Source organism: Pecten maximus, chromosome 14 (genome assembly GCF_902652985.1).
Source record: "Pecten maximus chromosome 14, xPecMax1.1, whole genome shotgun sequence".
NCBI lineage: Eukaryota > Metazoa > Mollusca > Bivalvia > Pectinida > Pectinidae > Pecten > Pecten maximus.
The window spans coordinates 16,628,799-16,649,449 of record NC_047028.1 but is presented as its reverse complement, the minus strand read 5'-3'; the positions used below and the strand labels follow the sequence as shown (position 1 = coordinate 16,649,449).

General features: G+C 35.5%; 1 protein-coding gene across 3 annotated transcripts in view; it reads right to left on the bottom strand.

Annotated features, from left to right (window-relative positions):
- Window positions 1-19,845, bottom strand: part of LOC117342336 (unconventional myosin-XVI-like) — a 171,248-nt gene extending 151,403 nt beyond the window's left edge. For all 3 annotated transcript variants that reach the window (XM_033904472.1, XM_033904474.1, XM_033904475.1), the window contains exons 1-18: window positions 19,726-19,845; window positions 17,169-17,434; window positions 16,957-17,027; window positions 12,531-12,674; window positions 12,047-12,155; window positions 11,346-11,470; window positions 10,719-10,844; window positions 10,023-10,276; window positions 8,745-9,003; window positions 8,046-8,156; window positions 6,971-7,036; window positions 6,216-6,437; window positions 5,374-5,488; window positions 4,489-4,636; window positions 2,237-2,345; window positions 1,875-1,992; window positions 1,567-1,638; window positions 119-254 (exon numbers count right to left, since the gene is read on the bottom strand). In XM_033904472.1, coding sequence (XP_033760363.1) covers window positions 119-254; window positions 1,567-1,638; window positions 1,875-1,992; window positions 2,237-2,345; window positions 4,489-4,636; window positions 5,374-5,488; window positions 6,216-6,437; window positions 6,971-7,036; window positions 8,046-8,156; window positions 8,745-9,003; window positions 10,023-10,276; window positions 10,719-10,844; window positions 11,346-11,470; window positions 12,047-12,155; window positions 12,531-12,674; window positions 16,957-17,027; window positions 17,169-17,406 — 2,423 coding nt within the window. In that variant the 5' untranslated portion in view covers window positions 17,407-17,434; window positions 19,726-19,845. The remainder of the gene's footprint in view (window positions 1-118; window positions 255-1,566; window positions 1,639-1,874; window positions 1,993-2,236; window positions 2,346-4,488; window positions 4,637-5,373; window positions 5,489-6,215; window positions 6,438-6,970; window positions 7,037-8,045; window positions 8,157-8,744; window positions 9,004-10,022; window positions 10,277-10,718; window positions 10,845-11,345; window positions 11,471-12,046; window positions 12,156-12,530; window positions 12,675-16,956; window positions 17,028-17,168; window positions 17,435-19,725) is intronic.
- Window positions 19,846-20,651: the final 806 nt, after the last annotated feature.

The following is a 20,651-nucleotide window of genomic DNA, read 5'->3' as shown; positions in this document are numbered from 1 at the left end:
CAATCAGAAACAAATGGTCATATTCACAGGTTTCTACCTGTGAATACCGTAATTAGTTATAGATTCAATTGATTTATCAGAAAAACACTACATGTACTAATAAGGTATCATCAATTACCTCGGAACCATTGGTTGGATCATCTGATTTATACCATTGACTATCCAACTAAACATTCGGCTATAAATAGACTTGGCCAAAGCATCGCGACAGTCGCTGGCCTGTTGAAGAGTTCTCTCCTTCCGAATCTGCTCACCTACAAACATGCAGAAGGCAGGCACAGATATCAACATGCAATGTCATGCAGGTAGAGTATGCAAATCAAACAAAGGTCAGGGTGGTCAAGTTAGTACATTATACATCAAGGTCAGAGTTAATGTACACTATACACACAGGTCAGGAAGGTTATATACATTATAAACAGAAAGGTCAGAGGTTATATACATTATTTTGACAAAGGTCAGATGTCATGTTCATTATACATAAAGGCCAGGAAGGTTATATACATTATAAACAGAAAGGTCAGAGTTCATATACATGATACAATAGTCAGGGAGGTCATATACATGATACATATAAAAAGGTAAAAAAGATCAGGTGTATCACAAGGTCACTACTGTACAACATACGGTATAAATTAACATTTCAGAATGTAAAAAGGTCATGGGAAAATAATCTAATATAACAAAGAGTTTAAATTTGGAATAGATTTGGAGTTAAAGTTCACATAACAAAAGATAAAATTGTTAACTACATTTTGTATCTTAATTATTTTACTGGGAGTTCATCGTTACTTTCTTATACAATTATCTATACATTAAACTCTATGGCCAAAAGTTCCTGATCGTTGTCTTTTTCCCTCTTGACTTAAAACAAGGACCTTATTACACTGGAGTAATTGTCAGTAAATACTGATATTATTAACAAATTGACTATTACCAGGTAGTTTCACAATGTTTCAAAGTAGAAGAGTCAATATGTATATTTTATAGTACCCTGGTAGTACAAATTAATTGTGACTGGTTCTTCAATCTATACATGTTATATGCTAAGCTCGAACCAGGTGTTTCCTCTGTGAAATTGGGCAACAGAGTGACAACCTCAGGGTTAACAAGTCATCTGATCTGTTGACCTCAAACTAAGTCAACAACTGTATGGTGTATCCTATATCCAAATATTTACATCCCATGCAACACTGAAACCCTCATTATATCCATTTTACACAGAAAATTACAAACATTTACAAACATTAAAGATAAATTCACATAAATATTGTAAATAATTTTGCCTTCTGATACTTAAAGCTGTTCCACTGGTAACTTAACTTACAACAACTATCTTACAATTGTTGACTCTTTGTTAGTTCAAGGACAAAAAGTCCATGTTGTGACAAAAGTACTGTTTTCAAAGTCATTGCAATTCAAGAGACCAAAGCATTCAACTCTAATGTGAACAAAATTTGAAATTATTCTACTCAACAACATTCAATAATTACTAAATTATTACACTCATTTTGATTGGTCAGGTTTAGAAGCAAGCATGGCTGTGATTGGTTATAAAAGTCTTACCCCTGGTTACTGTGTAGTCACATACAAATGATGATCCAAGCTCCTCAGCAGAGACCTTCAACAACTCGGAAACTGAAAATACATGTATGTATCAGGATATGAACGATCTATTGGGACAACTTAACACTCAATCTTTTTATAAGAAATTAGGATAACTTGACAAAAACTGAACATTACAACAACAAAATATTAAATAATTCAAACATATTTTGTGCTGTAATGTTAAAATTCTTATCAGTTTGATTTCGGTAATATACAAGTAAAATGAACATCTAATGAAATAGCAAACAGAGAAATTGCTGTCTTACCGAGTTCGACTTGTGCAGGGTTAACTATGACTGCCATGTCATTCATACCTCCTGTCGTAAAGGTAATGTCACCAAGGTGAAGGACAGTTGACAGCATCAACAATATATTCTCCAGGTCCTTGAGGTCAAAAGTCAAAGGTCAAAGTCAGATGATAAAAAAAGAATAATAAATATGAAGACTCAATGCATATCCCAACTATTTGTAGAAGTTCAACCCCAATGCCAAGAGAGGCTTTAGGAAAAAAAAAAATAATTTGGAAATTTAAGAGAGAAAACATAGATCTAAAATGTTGTAATACAGCCTCATTAAAAACTTAACATCCTGACCATGGACTTAGTAAAATAGGGAAACAGTTACTCACATCCTGTGTAAACCCAATGAACTTCAGACATTCCTTCAGTTCCAGGAACTTCTCATGATTCTCCGAGTTGACGAGGCTTGTCGGGTCAATCCCCTTGTGGCGCATGTACCTATAAATAGGATAACAACATTGATCGGTAATCTCGTTATTTATCCATCTATAAGTATGTGCCTGGAAATAAGCCCATCCATGACAATCGCAGTTTAGTAGAATTACTATCGGATACTTTTTCATTTCCTTCAATAAGCCCACTATGTACTTACAAATGTATAGTCCAAGTTTATGTGTCAGGTCACACTGGCATATTACAGGACAAATACTATATAACAGTAATTTATAATTCAAATGAAAAAGAAGAGGAGAAATTCCTGAATCCAGGTTTCCACACAGCTTTTATAATTTCTTCTACAACTGGTTGACAAGGGCCCAATGGGCCCGAATCGCTCACCTGCAATGCAGTGATCTTTTCATATATGGATCCTGCAGTTATTTGAAAGCATGCTACAGGACCAATATAATGTCTCTCGGCTATTCACTAAAAGTCATTTAAGGATTTAAGCATACTTGATCGACGTGACCTTGAATGTGAGTCAGGGTCATTCATTTGAACAAACTTGGTAGCCCTTCACCCCAGCATGCTAAAGACCCAATATCAACTCCATGGGACTCTTGGTTATTGAGAAGAAGTCGTTTAAATATTTCAGCCTTTTTGACCCCTTTGACCTTGAATAAAGATCAAGGTCATTCATTTGAACAAAGTTGGTAGCACTTCACCCCAGCATGCTACAGACCTAATATCAACTCCCTTGGATGCTTGGTTATTGAGAGGAAGTTGTTTAAAGATTTTAGCCTTTTTGACTCATGTGACCTTGAATGAAGGTCAAGGTCATTCATTTTAACAAACTTGGTAGCCCTTCACCCCAGCAAGCTACAGGCCAAATATTAGGTTTCTGGGACTCTTGGTTATTGAGAAGAAGTCGTTTAAAGATTTTAGCCTTTTGGACTCCTGTGACCTTGAATGAAGGTCAAGGTCATTCATTTGAACAAAATTGGTAGCCCTTCACCCCAGCATGCTACAGGCCAAATATTAGGTCTCTGGGACTCTTGGTTATTGAGAAGAAGTCGTTTAAAGATTTAAGCCTTTTTGCTCCTGTGACCTTGAATGAAGGTCAAGGTCATTCATTTGAACAAACTTGGTAGCCCTTTACCCCAGCATGCTACAGACCCAATATCAACTCCCTGGGACTCTATGGTTATAGAGAAGAAGTCGTTTAAAGATTTTAGCCTTTTTGACTCCTGTGACCTTGAATGAAGGTCAAGGTCATTCATTTGAACAAACTTAGTAGCCCTTTACCCAGGCATGCTACAGACCCAATATCAACTCCCTGGGACTCTTGGTTATTGAGAAGAAGTCGTTTAAAGATTTTAGCCTTTTTGACCCCTGTGACCTTGAATGAAGGTCAACTTTATTCATTTGAACAAACTTGGTAGCCCTTCACCCCAGCATGCTACAGGCCCAATATTAGGTCTCTGGGCCTTTTGGTTATTGAGAAGAAGTTGCTTGAATGGAAAAGTTGACGCCGGACAGACGGCCGGACGACGGCCGGACAACGGACGCCGCGCCACGGCATAAGCTCACTTGCCCTTCGGGCAGGTGAGCTAATAATCAACTACAGAAGGAATTAGAATATACTATAAGAGGGCCTTGCATACCACTATACATATCGTCCTAATGCCTGGTAGATGAACCACAGCAACTTTGAAAATTTCTCTATCTGGAGATTTTTTCTTCTGGTAGTAGTTTATAATGTGTGACATCATTAAAATTCCACATCATATCTAATACTTACATGAATATAATGACACATTTTAAAATTAAATAAGAAAATATTTACCATTGTTTAAAAATTGATTTCAAGAACTTATAGTCAAATATTATGTATCCATGGCAAAGAATTCTCTTTAAGCATATCATGGACCAATTTTTTCTTTCAGCAAACATATTTTTTTGGCCTCTTTTAAAGCCCAAAGAAATTATTGATCTTTAATTTAAGTGAAAATTCTGTAAGATAGCCCTCTCAAGTAACCTTCCTGAGAGAGGATGTAAATTATCTCAGAGGTAACCAAAGGGCTCCCAAACACTGGCAGTCACCTTCAGTCAAAGTAATTAATTCTGTAAGGAACACACATGAAAATCAGTTGTGGATATAATAATGATGTTGTCTCTACATTGTAAATGTCCACCAATTTACCTATGAGAAGTGATTGATTTGAGTTTGAGGAAAGTGGACTCCTCCGGTGTGAGGCCCGAAAACATCCAGTAGAATATGTGGTAGTTACATTCCCCTTCATTCTGGAACACCACTCGTGACTTCTCCAAAAGATATTCCGACAATTTCGCTAAAAAAAAAAAAAAAAAAAAACAGAATAAATAAGTCAATCAGAGTTGATGAAGTATTATAATCGAATTGCATTTATATTCGTTTTTCATGTAAGTTTTTGTATTTGTAAATCAATTCTTATTCCAGAGATTAGACATTTGTGTATGATTCTGGGTTTTTTCTAGATCATGATCCTTATTACTATAAGCAAACTTATTCTCGAGTATTCAAATTAAAGTGCATAACCAAATTACAGGCGATTAGCATAATTATGTATTGGGGCACAATCTACATGTATATGTGTTATACACAACTGTATAAATACATGTATAGGGAAACCACAATTAGTATAACCATAACATTTATGGATACAGTATACCAATTATTCTCAGACTACGGGTCAGATGTTGAGTTGACCCCTGACTTCGGGTCAGAGGTCGAGTTGGTCCTCTGACTTTGGGTCAGAGGTCAAGTTGGTCCTCTGACTTCCTGACTTTGAGTCAGAGGTCAAGTTGGGTCAAGTTGGGTCAGAGGTTATGACCCCTGGACTTATTGCCAAATATGTTACATACAAAGAATGATTGGCAATGCATCAGTCCTTATATAAAAGACAGATGTAAGGTTCTCAAACACATACAGTTTTCTATAATAAAACAATTACAATATGTTATCTGCTATATTAACACCTGACCGATAAATACAATACCCTGTGCACAGTTTACACTAAGGATTTTAGAGTCAGTTCCAATGACCTACCTCCCATTATCTTTCCAAGGTCGTTGAAGTAGAGCTCTATATATTTGGCATATCTACTAGAGTTTGTGTTGATGACAGTTCTGGCATTCCCAAACGCTTCGAGGACAGCATTTCCCTACAAAACAAATACTAATATATGTACCATATTAATCCACAAAGAAGCGCAGGCCCATAAAAAGCCCCATTCAACATTTCTGTAGAACCATCAGTTATAAAGTAGTAAACTAAAAATGGCTCACAAATAAGCCCTCCCCAAACTTTAATAGGATAAATACGGTATGTACAGACCGAGATTATTTATAGAAGACATTTTGGCTAATTCTTCACTTTATCATCGACTTTAAGAGACTAATCCTAAAGATAAACTTGACAGAATCACAAAGTACCTCCTAACATTATGAACATTCCCAATCCCAAGAATCAAGTTAACAGCCTTTATATTATATTTCCTTGAAACATTAAATGAAATAATAAACTACAGTCAAACCAAGTTGTCTGGATTGTATAAAAAAAACCTTTGAGTTACCCGAGTGTTTGAATAATCCAAATTTCAAGAAGGATGTTTTGGTTTGGTTCACAATTGGTTTATGAATGGCTGCCACCTTTCGACTTTTTAACAATGGATATACTGTTGTAAAATCTAGCCCAAGAATTTTTAAAAACAAATGTAAAATTAAAGTACAATGTATGTTTTAATTTTAAAATGATTTAAGAGTTTTGCTGTAAAAGACACCTTGGATATAATCTTTCTTTAATACCTCAAAAACGGTCAATATAGTTATAAATGTCACCTTGGTTTCTACACCTATCCTCCACTAACAAGGTATTAACACTAAGCTTACCTGGTTGATTTTACTGTTGAGACTACTCTCGTCACTGCCAGCAATGCGCGAAAGATGTTGTACAATAAATTTACATGTTTCCGTCTTCCCCGCGCCACTCTCTCCACTGATAACACAACACTGAGCATTGTGGTCTCGCATCAGACACTGATGGGCCCTTTCAGCCACTGCATACACATGGGGAGGTAACTTTTCACGCTCTTTGTGATATTTTGCAGAAATCTATTGAAATACAGATAATAGCAAAGATTTTATCAAAAGAAATGAAATTTAAAAAAAAATCACAATCTTAGTTTAATATATAATAATTATTGTACATACATCCAAATTAAACAGGAACAGCAATATTGTTTTAATATTTGTTAAATTGAGACTATATCCTGCATATTCTACTATCAAGGCCAATGGAACTAATATAGGTTTAAAGTGTTCCATAATTAAAGTTAGATAATTATGTTCTTTTAATATTCTAGATAGACTTGTAGAACCAGTAGTGCCACATTATCTAGCCATTTACAATATTATCTCCCATGTTACATCTACTTACATAACAAAATGATCACCATGAAGACATCTGCACATTGAGACTTTAAAAAGTTAGTAATTAAAACAGCAATATGCTTTGTCAATTTTTATAATTTTTATAATTGATACATAAAGTTCACATTAGGATCTATATAAATTTATTTATTGAATATACATATATATATTTTTATGTTACTAGGCATCAGCATGACATCTCTTGGGATACTTACAGACTTTGAGTAACACGACATTTCCTGGAATGGGTTAACAGCAATTAACACGTCTCCAATAAAGGTCTGAAATGTAAATATTATTGTGATAATATACCTATTTAAGAAACACTGTACACAAAGTAAATAGTACTAAATTTGTATTTTGTAAAAAATAAAATCATCTAACCATGTGATCATATATCTAAGGCACTGGTTCAATATTACAACTGGTGTAGTAGGGTGCCAAAAATAAGAACTATTCACAAAGTGTTGTTTCCTCTCTTTGTGGAGATGAGAAGTAGAACTAAATTGTAGTTCAATTTTCTGTTTTTTTTCTCATTTGAATAAAATAAATATTCAAATTAACATTCTCCAATAGCACCTAATACTTGTATGAAAACTAAGTGTGTTGTCCAAAGACAAAACCATGAAAGCTCAAGAAGCCTGTGTAATCAGCTTCCTGAGAAACATTAACTAAATCTAGTAGGGATTGAACCATTCCTCAGATTTTTAACTAAAGTGTTATTAGTCTAAATAAAGCTGTTCAGACTGAGTTATTTGGGTCCCCGGAATCAATTTTGTTTGTTTGTTTGCTGAGTTTATTGCCCCGTGAACACCCAGGGTCATTTTGAGGCGGTGTCTCCTTGTAGTACTGGTAGTTGGTGACTACCTCACTGAACAACATACGGGAAGCCCCTCGCATGTCATCCAGAGCAATTAGGGTAACGTGTCTTGCCTAAGGACCACAACAGCACAGACCGATCTGTCTATCAGCTTCCTGAGAAACACAAACTGACAAGAGTATAAATAGGGAGTGTTGAACCACACACCTCAGATCTTCACCTTTGGTTATGTGGCCATCACTTTATCTGACTGAGCTATCACATATCACAGCCTCTTGTTATATGTGGTCACTTGCTAAACCTATCCCCCCCCCCCCCCCCCCTACTTTACATGCTACCATTCCAGTTAACAAGATTGACAAGTATAAGTTAAGATAATATTTTTCACAATTGTTGTAGAATATTAAGTAAAGTTTAAAGTAACATACTATGAACCAATTCAGTTGAACCTGAATCCTAAAACAACTTACGTAGATTTGGTTTTTAGAATAACGCTGCTGGATTTCCTTTAGAATCGTACTCTCAGAAATGTCTGCCAAATCTGTCATGTTGTCAGTACTGGACACCTCTGGTAAAATCCCCTGTGATAGTAAAGTTTGTAGTAACATAATGTGATTAGTTTCTCTCAAACAAACAGCAGCTCAGTTGATGCATTGGCAGCTATCACGACTGCTTCTGATCCATTTTCTTATCTTTAAATCATTGTCACATGACAAAAGAATTACATGCAGTGATATTTAAGGATTCTAAGCCAAGGTAAATTGTTTAAGTTTGTGTGCATTTGATATTTTAGTCACATTGAACTTATATTCAAAGAGAATCAAAGCTCATCCCCCCACTTCCAACTTTTGAGTATTACACCTTGTTGATATAGTAGGAGTAGGGTCTAATATTTTTTTCTATTCATACTAACCAGAAGTAGATGCCTGTGCTTAGATGTTAAGAAGCCATTATTTCAAAATTGTTTACCACAAAGGAAAATTCTCTATCGACTATGGTAAGGTTATTAACAAGCCAAGAACATTATCACTAAAACATTTGGAGCGTAGATTCGCCTTTATTTACAGTTTAAATATAAAACCATAACAGAGTATATATCTAGTTTCGAGTAACAGTACTAATGAGTGCACTGTAATATGTACACAAACAATAAATGTGATAATACTTACAAGTTTATTGTCGGATCCTCGCCAAATCTTTGTGATGTAGATTTCCTCGTAAACGTCATCCTCCTCATTGGACGGCTTTGCCTCTTCTTTATCTAAGGACTTTTGCTCTGGCTTACTGAATGCCTGTGTATCTGACATATTACCAGAGGCTCCTGGTTTTGTCTGAGGGTCAGAACTACTTTCTCCATCGAGGAACTCCAAGCGTGTCCGTGCCTCCGACAGTCCATCCTCTCTAGCTAGTGTGGTATGTTTGGATTTACTGCAGCAGATAGAAACAGCTAATTTGAAAAAATAACATCACTTCTAGACCTCTGATGAATGTATATACCAAGTTGGAACAAGAGGCCAAGGAGCCTTAATGGTCAACTGATTATGAAATACATGCTAATAGTTGATGTTTTTGTTTTTAAATTCAGACTTTTAACAAGAAATATCTTTAAAAAGATAAACGACATAGTTTTAATGCTGGTGGTTATAATGTAAAACTGATGGTGAAATAAATTAACAAACTAAAGAGTTTTAGCACGAATAACAAAATTATATCAGTTTGAATCATTTTTGGTAATAATAAGACTGCTTTTGAATCAGGAATATAATTTTATTAATGTGTCATTTAAAAAGATAATCTACTTATTCAGCATGCATTCAATCTTATCTTTGTTTCGTTTTTAACTGCATATCTGTATTTTGCATTTACCGCTACATTGACCAATCACATACTTCATCTTGACCAGTAACGCCACCTGTCGCGTCATATCCGGGGCCAAAAGAAAATTATACAGCTATGCCGAAAAAACCAGCAGGACCTTGAAGGTAGATCAAGGTAGTTCAACTGAACAAACTTTTCAGTCTTATTATCCAAGCATACCACTGTCTCAATATCATGACCCTATGCCTCTTCATGGTCATTGATAAGTCATTTAAAGATTTTAACAAATATTAACTTGACCTTTAAAGTAGATCAAGGTCGTTTATTTTAAAAACTTTGATCCCCTTTTATGCCAGCATACTACTGGCCTACTATAATGAGTCTGGGCTTCTTGATTATTGAGAAGATTTTTTAGATTGTTTACAACATACACGGGACACCAGACAAAAAGAAAAGAAAATTAGTATATAAAAGAAAATTTCAGGAGTAAATTGCAAATTTTATGAATTTGACTTAAATATGAAATAATTTTAATTGGAAATGAAGTTCATTATCAGCCATCAGAAAAAAAAACCTGTATGATGATTAAATATTGAAGTGTCCATGGAGAGTCAGGTGATACAACTTACACAGTTTTACTGTTAATTCTGACGAGGCCAGCTATGCCATTTTCCTCCGGTCCATCTATTTCATCATATATGTCATCATCCCCTTCTACTGGACCAATCTCGGAGTCTCGCATTCTTGTCTCTTGCTTTCTCTCTGCTTTCATCAGGAGAGCTCGGATTTCGTTAGAGTTTGTGACAGCTGAAGGCTTATTGCCTTCAATGTTAACCAAATTTGGATCCGCTCCAGCCTTTAACAGCAGTTTGATTATGTCCAGCTGAAAATTACAAAACAATAAATTTTTGTCACTTTGCTAATTTCTTTAACTCAAAAAACATTTGAAGATTTTGTATATCAAATATACCTAATAAAATAAAACAAACTATATCAATTTAAAGAGCTGTCCTATTGTGAACAAACATGTGCAATTCTAGAAATTCTGTTTCCATATCCTTTTATTTACAAAAACCTGTTAGATTCAACATTAGGATCTCTGAATCACACATAAACTCAAGACATACATAACATCTCCACACAGTAGTTAAATATCTTGTTTTGTGGATATGTTTGTGGAAACCATTTTTCTGAAATAACAGAGAGTGAATCAATGATGGAGCTAGCATAACCATATGCAGTACAGTGGTGTACAAATAAAATTGTGCCTTAATTTGAACTTTGACCTACAGATACACAATACAATGACAGTGTTTTTTTCTCACCTGGTTATATCGCGAAGCTACATGAAGGGAAGTCCAGCCCATATTTTCTTGTGTGTCAACATTTACATACTTCTTCAGCAACAAACGAACAACCTTCCTGTATCCATTCGCACACGCGATGTGCAGCTGCATGAGAAAGAAAATCAACCACTAGCAATTATATCACCTTCATTTTTTTTTTTAATATGTGTGCACTAATTAAATCTATATATTTAGATTTAATTCAAATATCATCAATAAATGCTGTAATTCAAATCATTTGAAAAGGCAATCTTAGTAACAGATAATCCTCTGACTGTAACTGATTTCTTTTATTTACAAAATTATATCAAACATCAGTTTAATAAAAGCTTTTTAAAACTGTTGCCTTAAATATTTTTGTGTTTCAAATTTTGGCCAATCAGGTTTTTTATTTGACTCTCAGGATACCAAAGCTGAATGATTCTTATCCTACTATAATTCTACTGGATAACCAACCCCTCCCCCCTCCCCACTTCCACTTTACCAAAACAGCCAGCTGTACCTCAGATTAGACCACAATATGTTGGATTAGACTGTCAGAATACTCAGGGGTCAGATTAGAAAAAAGTTCATTATAACCATCAATATCTAGCAAGGTTTACTAACCAAGGTGATTCCATGGTCTGACGATTTGCTGAGACCACTGCCAGTGGTCAAAAGGAGCTGGACATCAGAAAACATCTGTCTAGGTGTATTCAATTGTAGCTCTTTCTTCTGGTCAGCGGTCACTCCTGTCCAAACACAATCAATCTAGTATCTACTGTAATCTAGTGTACAGGTCCCTTCTCACTGTATAACACCAACAGTCTAAACAGAATCAATGTGGTTTCAATGGGCCCAGTTCACTCTCATTGCTATTTCAGTAAAACATACATCCTATGAGAGGATTCTAGGCATGTGGGTACTGGAGATACAATTTATCATACAGTATCTTTGAGCTAAGTCACTTAATCTTTCAGTGGTTCCTTCTTGACAAAACAGGATCCCTCACATAGGCAAGAATTTCCCAAAATGTAGCTTTATTTTTTTTTAATTTTTAATTAAAGGAATTTACCAAACACTAAATTTCAGCAATAAAATATGTATAAAGGTGTAGAAAAAGTTACGATTTAGTGTGGACATAAAAGGGAGATAATTCCTTTACACTGGAAACAACATAACATTAATTTGTGGTTTTGTTTCACATCCTATTAACGCAATAAGTTAATTTAAGGACAAATTTGACGATGATACATCATAGTAAAGATTTTGTTCTTATTAAACATAGGAATAAGTATATATATAAATCTCGTAAAATAAAAATTTACCCATTTTTTCCATATGTTTTAGTACAGCCTGCTGGGTCTCGGACCCGTCTGGGGCCAGGTCTGACGGGAAAAATCCATCAACATCTAAAGCTGTAGGGTCAGCTCCATTCTGATTGGAACAAAAAAACAGCAATTCCATTTAAATGCAATTGATTTAGGACAGAAAGTCTTGGACTTATTGGATTCTTTCTCCTCTATATGTTCATTTTTAGTATCTGTTGATTCTTCAATTATATCTATAAATTATTTTGGAGAAATGATAAGATATCAAAATAATGAAATAATTTTCAAAAATATCAAAATCAAAAGATTGAAATAACATAACTTTCAAATAAAATTAAATTACATGTAGATACAGAAATTAATTTCAATAATTTCAATTAAATAGAATATTTCTAATAACACTTCAATACACAAAATTCAGTCCCTCCCTGTCTCAATTTTTAACTCAAAAAGAAGGTGATTTTAGTCTGCACAAACTAACATTAAGAAGCAGTTGCGCCATCTCTGGGAGTTCACATGAGCATGCCTGATGTAAGGGAGACCATCCATCATCATCCAGAGCGTTTGTGTCAGCACCCTGGGACAAAAGTAATTCTGCCGTTGTCAGATTGTCCTCACTAACACACTGTAACACAACAAATATTGGCATGATGATAACAGATCATATATGCAATCTGGTCTAAGTTTAATCAATAATCCTTGACTTGTGAAAATTCCTTAATACAGGGCATTTGTGGTCCACTGTGGAATATATCGATACATATGATTCGTCCGCCTGCCTAAACAACTCACTAATGAACGTTAATTTTAGTAACTATGTGAAAACTTTTTAAGCTTTTTAATCATTATATATACATCATGATCAATTTTTAAATTATGTAACTATATCATAGATACGGACAGAGAAAAATCTATGCCTGCACCCATAAATAACATAACTTAAAACAATTTCCAGAGGAAAACATACTGTAAAAGTGGAAATGTTCGCGGCGTGGAAATTTTCGCTTATTTCGCGACCATCAAATCTCCGCGAAATTAACATGTAATAACATGTGAAAATATTGACACGCGAATATTTCCACCAAATAAACTAAATAAAATCCAAGACGCAAGTTCCTAGAGGTATACCATATGTCGGCATAGTCAAGCGTCATATCGCCCGTGATGTGTAATGTTGTCATGGTTTGTCAAGAGACATGCATGGATATAAACTAATTTAAGTAATGTGTAAAATGATAGTATTTTATCTAATTCAATGTTTATTTATCATTAAATTTTCTTCATTTCGTGATAACTATGATCGTTACTACGTTAACGTTACTGTACAGATTAATCTCGGAGCAGCTTTGCCTTTTGTAGCTATAGGCCCCACAACAGCACAGGTTTCATTTGTTGCACAAAAGATAAACTTACTTGTAATAGAAACGTAAAGTCATATTGCTCGATAATATGTTTTATCTGAATCTGAAACTTCGATAAATTATTGCAATGAATGACCCGTTTAATATAGCATCGTATGCATAAGTTTTTGCGTATAGGAAAGGGCTACTGTAGAAACAGGTATATGTTGGAGAAATAGTTCAGACATCAATATGTCTACTTTTAAATAGCCCAGTCGTATTTAAATATCTGACATATTTGATACCTACAAAATTAACCATCGCTAATTGAGACACCTGTATTTTTTTTTACTGGACATGAATGCTTATCACAGCACTCGGCATGACCGGGTGGCCGATCCTTTCAACTTTACCGTGGGCGGCACTTCGCGTGGCCTGTCTACTAATGAGCGTAAGCGAGGAGGTTTACATGTTGACAGGTAATACCTTAATTGGCAGTTATTAAAAGATGTTCAGTCGCAATTAAATACCCAAAATACTAAGTAAATACTGTATTTGACAATACACGCATGATTGATTAATTGGTTTGCCATACAACACGAGCACTAATATCGTACATTGCGTATACATTGTCGGGGCCTAAAGTTGCAATCAGCTGCCACGTGCTGTGTACTTTTCAACGCAAAAAACTGCATCAACGCTTAAATGTGTGACATATATATATATCTTTTTTTGTCACAGACGTACTGCAAATATCACACATGCAACCCATTAACCTGTTGATCAAAGTATTGGTATTTTTACAGGGCTGACCGATGCGAGCTTTCAATGGAGTTTTCTGGAAAAATCTTACTTTACGTAAATGCCCACTGACATCGCAGCGCGAAAATATATTTTCATCATGAGTGACAGCGCGAAAATATCCACACCGTGAACAGTTTGGAGGCTGACTAAGCGAAAATTTCAACGCGCGAAAATATCCACTTTTACAGTAACAAATTTTAAGGAGAGTTCAAAGTTGCAATATGTACAGACATGACTGTACTATATATTTTATAAGAGTGTCCCACATTTTAAATACATAAAGCGGAATTAAGTACATCAATCAAAAACATTACACATTAAAATGTCCAGTCTGAACAAGGAATATGCTCTGACCATGACCATTTTATAAAATATTTACTACAATCTCAAATCAAGTAAGACTTGTATTTTATAGCTTCTTCTAATTGGTCAGTCAAGATATATTAACATCTTAATGTATACATTCATCTATCAGGCTGTAATTGACACCACTGGACCAGGCCGCGGTGGCAGAGTGGTTAAGGTGTCCCGACACTTTAACACTAGCCCTCCACCTCTGGGTTGCGAGGTTGAAACCTACGTGGGGCAGTTGCCAGGTACAGATTCATCAGTTTGGATGTGTATATGTATACAAGGTTTATCTTTACACAAACAGTAAATATAACAATGAATACGAGTGTTGTTGCAATGTTTCCAGACCAATAGAGTATACAAACTGTATCCAATAGGCTACTGATCGGGTGTAGACATATTCCTACAGGTACAGTGTGTATATACACTCTATGTTGATAGACAAAATGTCCAATCAAGGGATAATATATAGTTACCATTTCATCACATAGACATCCAGGTAAACATGATCTTCGCTCACAGTCATTTCATCACATAGACGTAGAGGTAAACATGATGTTCGCTCAGTCATTTCGTCACATAGACGTAGAGGTAAACATGATGTTCGCTCACAGTCATTTCATCACATAGACGTAGAGGTAAACATGATTTTCGCTCACAGTCATTTCGTCACATAGACATCCAGGTAAACATGATTTTCACACAGTCATTTCGTCACATAGACGTAGAGGTAAACATGATTTTGGCTCAGTCATTTCGTCACATAGACGTAGAGGTAAACATGATGTTCGCTCACAGTCATTTCGTCACATAGACGTAGAGGTAAACATGATGTTCGCTCAGTCATTTCGTCACATAGACGTAGAGGTAAACATGATTTTTGCTCACAGTCATTTCGTCACATAGACATCCAGGTAAACATGATCTTCGCTCACAGTCATTTCGTCACATAGACGTAGAGGTAAACATGATTTTGGCTCAGTCATTTCGTCACATAGACATCCAGGTAAACATGATCTTCGCTCACAGTCATTTCGTCACATAGACGTAGAGGTAAACATGATTTTCGCTCAGTCATTTCGTCACACAGACGTAGAGGTAAACATGATTTTCGCTCACAGTCATTTCGTCACATAGACGTAGAGGTAAACATGATTTTCGCTCACAGTCATTTCATCACATAGACATCCAGGTAAACATGATCTTCGCTCACAGTCATTTCATCACATAGACGTAGAGGTAAACATGATGTTCGCTCAGTCATTTCGTCACATAGACGTAGAGGTAAACATGATGTTCGCTCACAGTCATTTCATCACATAGACGTAGAGGTAAACATGATGTTCGCTCAGTCATTTCGTCACATAGACGTAGAGGTAAACATGATTTTCGCTCACAGTCATTTCGTCACATAGACGTAGAGGTAAACATGATTTTCGCTCACAGTCATTTCGTCACATAGACATCCAGGTAAACATGATTTTCGCTCAGTCATTTCGTCACATAGACGTAGAGGTAAACATGATTTTGGCTCAGTCATTTCGTCACATAGACATCCAGGTAAACATGATCTTCGCTCACAGTCATTTCGTCACATAGACGTAGAGGTAAACATGATGTTCGCACAGTCATTTCGTCACATAGACGTAGAGGTAAACATGATTTTCGCTCACAGTCATTTCGTCACATAGACATCCAGGTAAACATGATTTTCACACAGTCATTTCGTCACATAGACGTAGAGGTAAACATGATTTTGGCTCAGTCATTTCGTCACATAGACATCCAGGTAAACATGATCTTCGCTCACAGTCATTTCGTCACATAGACGTAGAGGTAAACATGATGTTCGCACAGTCATTTCGTCACATAGACGTAGAGGTAAACATGATGTTCGCTCAGTCATTTCGTCACATAGACGTAGAGGTAAACATGATTTTTGCTCACAGTCATTTCGTCACATAGACATCCAGGTAAACATGATCTTCGCTCACAGTCATTTCGTCACATAGACGTAGAGGTAAACATGATTTTCGCTCAGTCATTTCGTCACATAGACGTAGAGGTAAACATGATCTTCGCTCACAGTCATTTCGTCACATAGACGTAGAGGTAAACATGATTTTCGCTCACAGTCATTTCGTCACATAGACGTAGAGGTAAACATGATTTTCGCTCACAGTCATTTCGTCACATAGACGTAGAGGTAAACATGATTTTCGCTCAGTCATTTCGTCACATAGACAAAGAGGTAAACATGATTTTCGCTCACACAGTCAATCAGAGCTTAACAAAGAGACCAGTCGGTCTTGAAACTTTGCAACGGCACTCGTACGCATCGTTTTGTATACTATTTGTGTAAAGATAAACCTTGTATATATATATACCATTTTTATAGACTCTGGTATGTACCTTATGTAGGAGTGAGGTGTTGTTTCCCGTCACGTAATTCACATCACTTCCTTTATGAAGGAGTCTTTGAACTGGGAAAAAAAATTGAAATTACAGCAATTATATCACTACTAAATGGGTGAGGTCTATAAATCAAAGAAACAATGGCTTCATTTTTGTGCTTATTATTGAGTGACTATAGGATTAATACAGTAAAAAAAAAACAATATTACCTTCCCTGTCATCAAAATTCTCCACAGCATCTTGCAACAGAACGTTGTCTCCAAACTTGACACTGGTATTTCTTTTGTTCGGTTTTCTCTTTCGTTTAATGCTTCCTTTATTATTTTCTCTTTCTGTTTTGATAAAGGTGAGATAGTTCTTCACTTGTGTCTGTCGTAATTGGTGGTTGAGTTTTTTTCGTTCCTGTGTTGACAGCTTGCTGAGCATGGCTTCGCTAAGCTCCGCCATTGTTACTGGGATTTCACCAGCAGAATTCCTATGAAAGATATCGTTAGTGAAAAACTGATAATTCTTCGCAGCATTTCATTATATTTGGTCAATATAATACACTCTGTGTATCATCATTTGATACACTTTTGGGTCCATCATGCACTTTCCATCGAGGATAAACCCTAAGAATGGCACATATGATAATATGACTGGCTGAGGATGCAACAATTACCCTTGGACATGTTCCCTAGTGGTGTCATGGTAAAGAGTTGGTGTATCTAGTAGGATACTACAATTACCCTTGGACATTGCTCCCTAGTGGTGTCATGGTAAAGAGTTGGTGTATCTAGTAGTATTTAGATTGTTTCTAGTTTGAAATTGAAGTGTGATTGGAAGTAGAATGCTACTTGGCTGTCTCTGTGTTGTCTAATTGGTGTGGATGTTCAAAGAAACGGAATCTAAGTTCACGTTTCATTCCCCCACTGCATTATGCATTAGGAGCAGTAGATCAGGCAAACGAGGATTTGGATAATGTAGCGACCTCGTATCAGTCATTTTGTACCTAAGTATGGTACACACTCGTGTTGCAGGAAATGTTTTGTCATTTAAGGTTTCTTCATTAATTTTTTATTGAATGCATGGTGCATTTTTCACTTATTTCTGAAGAAGCGAATTGAACAAATTCATTAGAGAATGGAATTTTCTGTTATGTTTGGTTTCACTGGGAATGGGACTCGATAAGAAATGAGTACTGCAACTGAACTAGATTGTCACCATAAAAAGTTTAATGTTCAGATTTAATTATACAATATACATTAGAAACAAGTAGCTACTGTGGAAGCAGAAAAGCATTGGAATCACTTAAAATGACTTTTGACTGCTTAAAGTCAAAACAGCTGTGTGTATATATACCATTTATAATTGTCCCTGGTCAAAAGTATCCAATGCTTTTCCACTACAAACTAACAAACGATTACACATGTATGTTCATATTTTATACACAAAAGATTTGTATACAAAAATCATACAATATATACAGTCAAACCTATACCTTAGTGACCACCTGAATTCAGCAATTCCCAGTTCATATGTGACAGTACTTTTCAAATTCATTACCAATGTGATTTACTATATACTATATTTACTTGTTTTTGTTTAACGTCCTATTAACAGCCAGGGTCATTTAAGGACATGCTTGGTTTTGGAGGTGGAGGAAAGCCAGAGTCCCCGGAGAAAAACCACCAGCCTACAGTCAGTACCTGGCAACTGCCCCACATAGGTTTCGAACTATGAGGTGGAGGGCTATATACATGATATATAGTGATAAAGGGTTTGGACACCTTAACCACTCTGCCACCGCGGCCCCAAAAATCAAGAATACTTGAATCTGGACTAAGATATCACATGTCATATTTAACCTTTTTATTGCCTCCTTTGGAAGGTCACATATATAGGTTTGACTAGCTATATATTTATATACAAAAAATATACAGTGTATATTTATATACAAACAGTATACAATGTATATTTTTATACAAACAGTATACAATGTGTATTTATTTACAAACAGTATACAATGTATATTTTTATACAAACAGTATACAATGTATATTTATATACAAAGCAGTATGCAATGTATATTTTTATACAAACAGTATACAATGTGTATTTATTTACAAACAGTATGCAATGTATATTTATATACAAAGCAATATACAACATATATTTTTATACACAGTATGCAATGTATATTTATATACAAAGCAGTACACATGTATACAACATATATTTTTTATACAAACATTACACAATGTATATTTATATACAAAAAGTATACAATGTATATTTATATACAAAAAGTATACCATGTATATTTATATACAAAAAGTATACAATGTATATTTATATACAAACAGTATACAATGTAATGTTATGCATAAATATACAATGAAGGTCTTACGATGGTCATTTTAACAATAATATAAAGTTTTTAACCCCAACCACGACCCAAACCCCCTCGCAGACACCCCTTTCGAATTCGAGGTTTAGAGCTGACAAACTTGTAAATGGTAAGGTGTCCCTATAGACTATACCAACTTAATTCCGAAGCCTTTCTGCATATCACATAAATTGGTGGACGCCAGCTATAACATTTTGCTCACTCCGTGGTGCACGTAATCTACTGAGCCCGAACTAAATCTGTAGATGCTGACTACCCGGTAGTCGAGATGTAACACGATATTTCAACAACTTAATTGACAAGTTCCAAAGTTCCACGGGCCCTGGAAAACCGCCATGTAATGAATTTGTCTACAGTAATACTATTCCAATACTTACCCAAACCATGTGTACCCACTATCACATGTGAAAACGTGTGCTTTTCGCAGGTTGGATAGGTACCCGTGAATATTCTAATAATAAACAAACCATTCGGAAACGTAAAGTTAACTGTTGTACCTAACTTAGACAGGCAAAGCTTAGAAATGTTCCGAAAATACGTGTGCAATGACCCGCGAAATTCAGTGGTGGAAATTACATCAACAATCTGCGTCTGTTTATTATGAAAGTGTATTAACTTACAATTTCACTTCCTGGACAGCTGTTACACATATCCAACTATGACTTGCCAGTACACGGATTTACTAAACATAGCCATGTCATACTATATATACGTACACGTTAAGTAGCTGACACACTAACTACGCACCCAATTGTATGGAATGACAATGAGATCACTGAGAAAGGTGTGCTGTCAATTGATACTAAGTCACGATTTTTTAACTAGATAGTATAGTCTATTGGGGATTTACTTTTAAGGCGGGTGGTTGACATAAGATTTTTTTGTTTGTTTCTGATTTTCAAAAGTAATTTCGAGTAATACAGTTGACTTCCTTCATTTGTGTTACTATACAGTGCACTTAAAATGATCGTTTAAATGGAGGCGGGGCACTACAGAATTCCTCCGAGACGAAATTTATTATCTATTCTCTTTCTATACCTTAGAAAAACAGAGAGACTCAGATTCGGGATGTAACTCATAATTGTTGAACAAAAACAAAAACAAACAAAAAGTTTTCATTCTATCACAGATATTCTTTGTCGGAGATGTAGCACTTTCAATTACTAACGTGCGCGTGCATAAGTTATAAATAATTACATCACAATTCCTATATGTAGAAGTACCACGATTCCGTTGCGTATTTATCCTGTTTCCTGTACAGAATGATATGTCACAACTTGGATCTACGTCCGTGATCACCCAT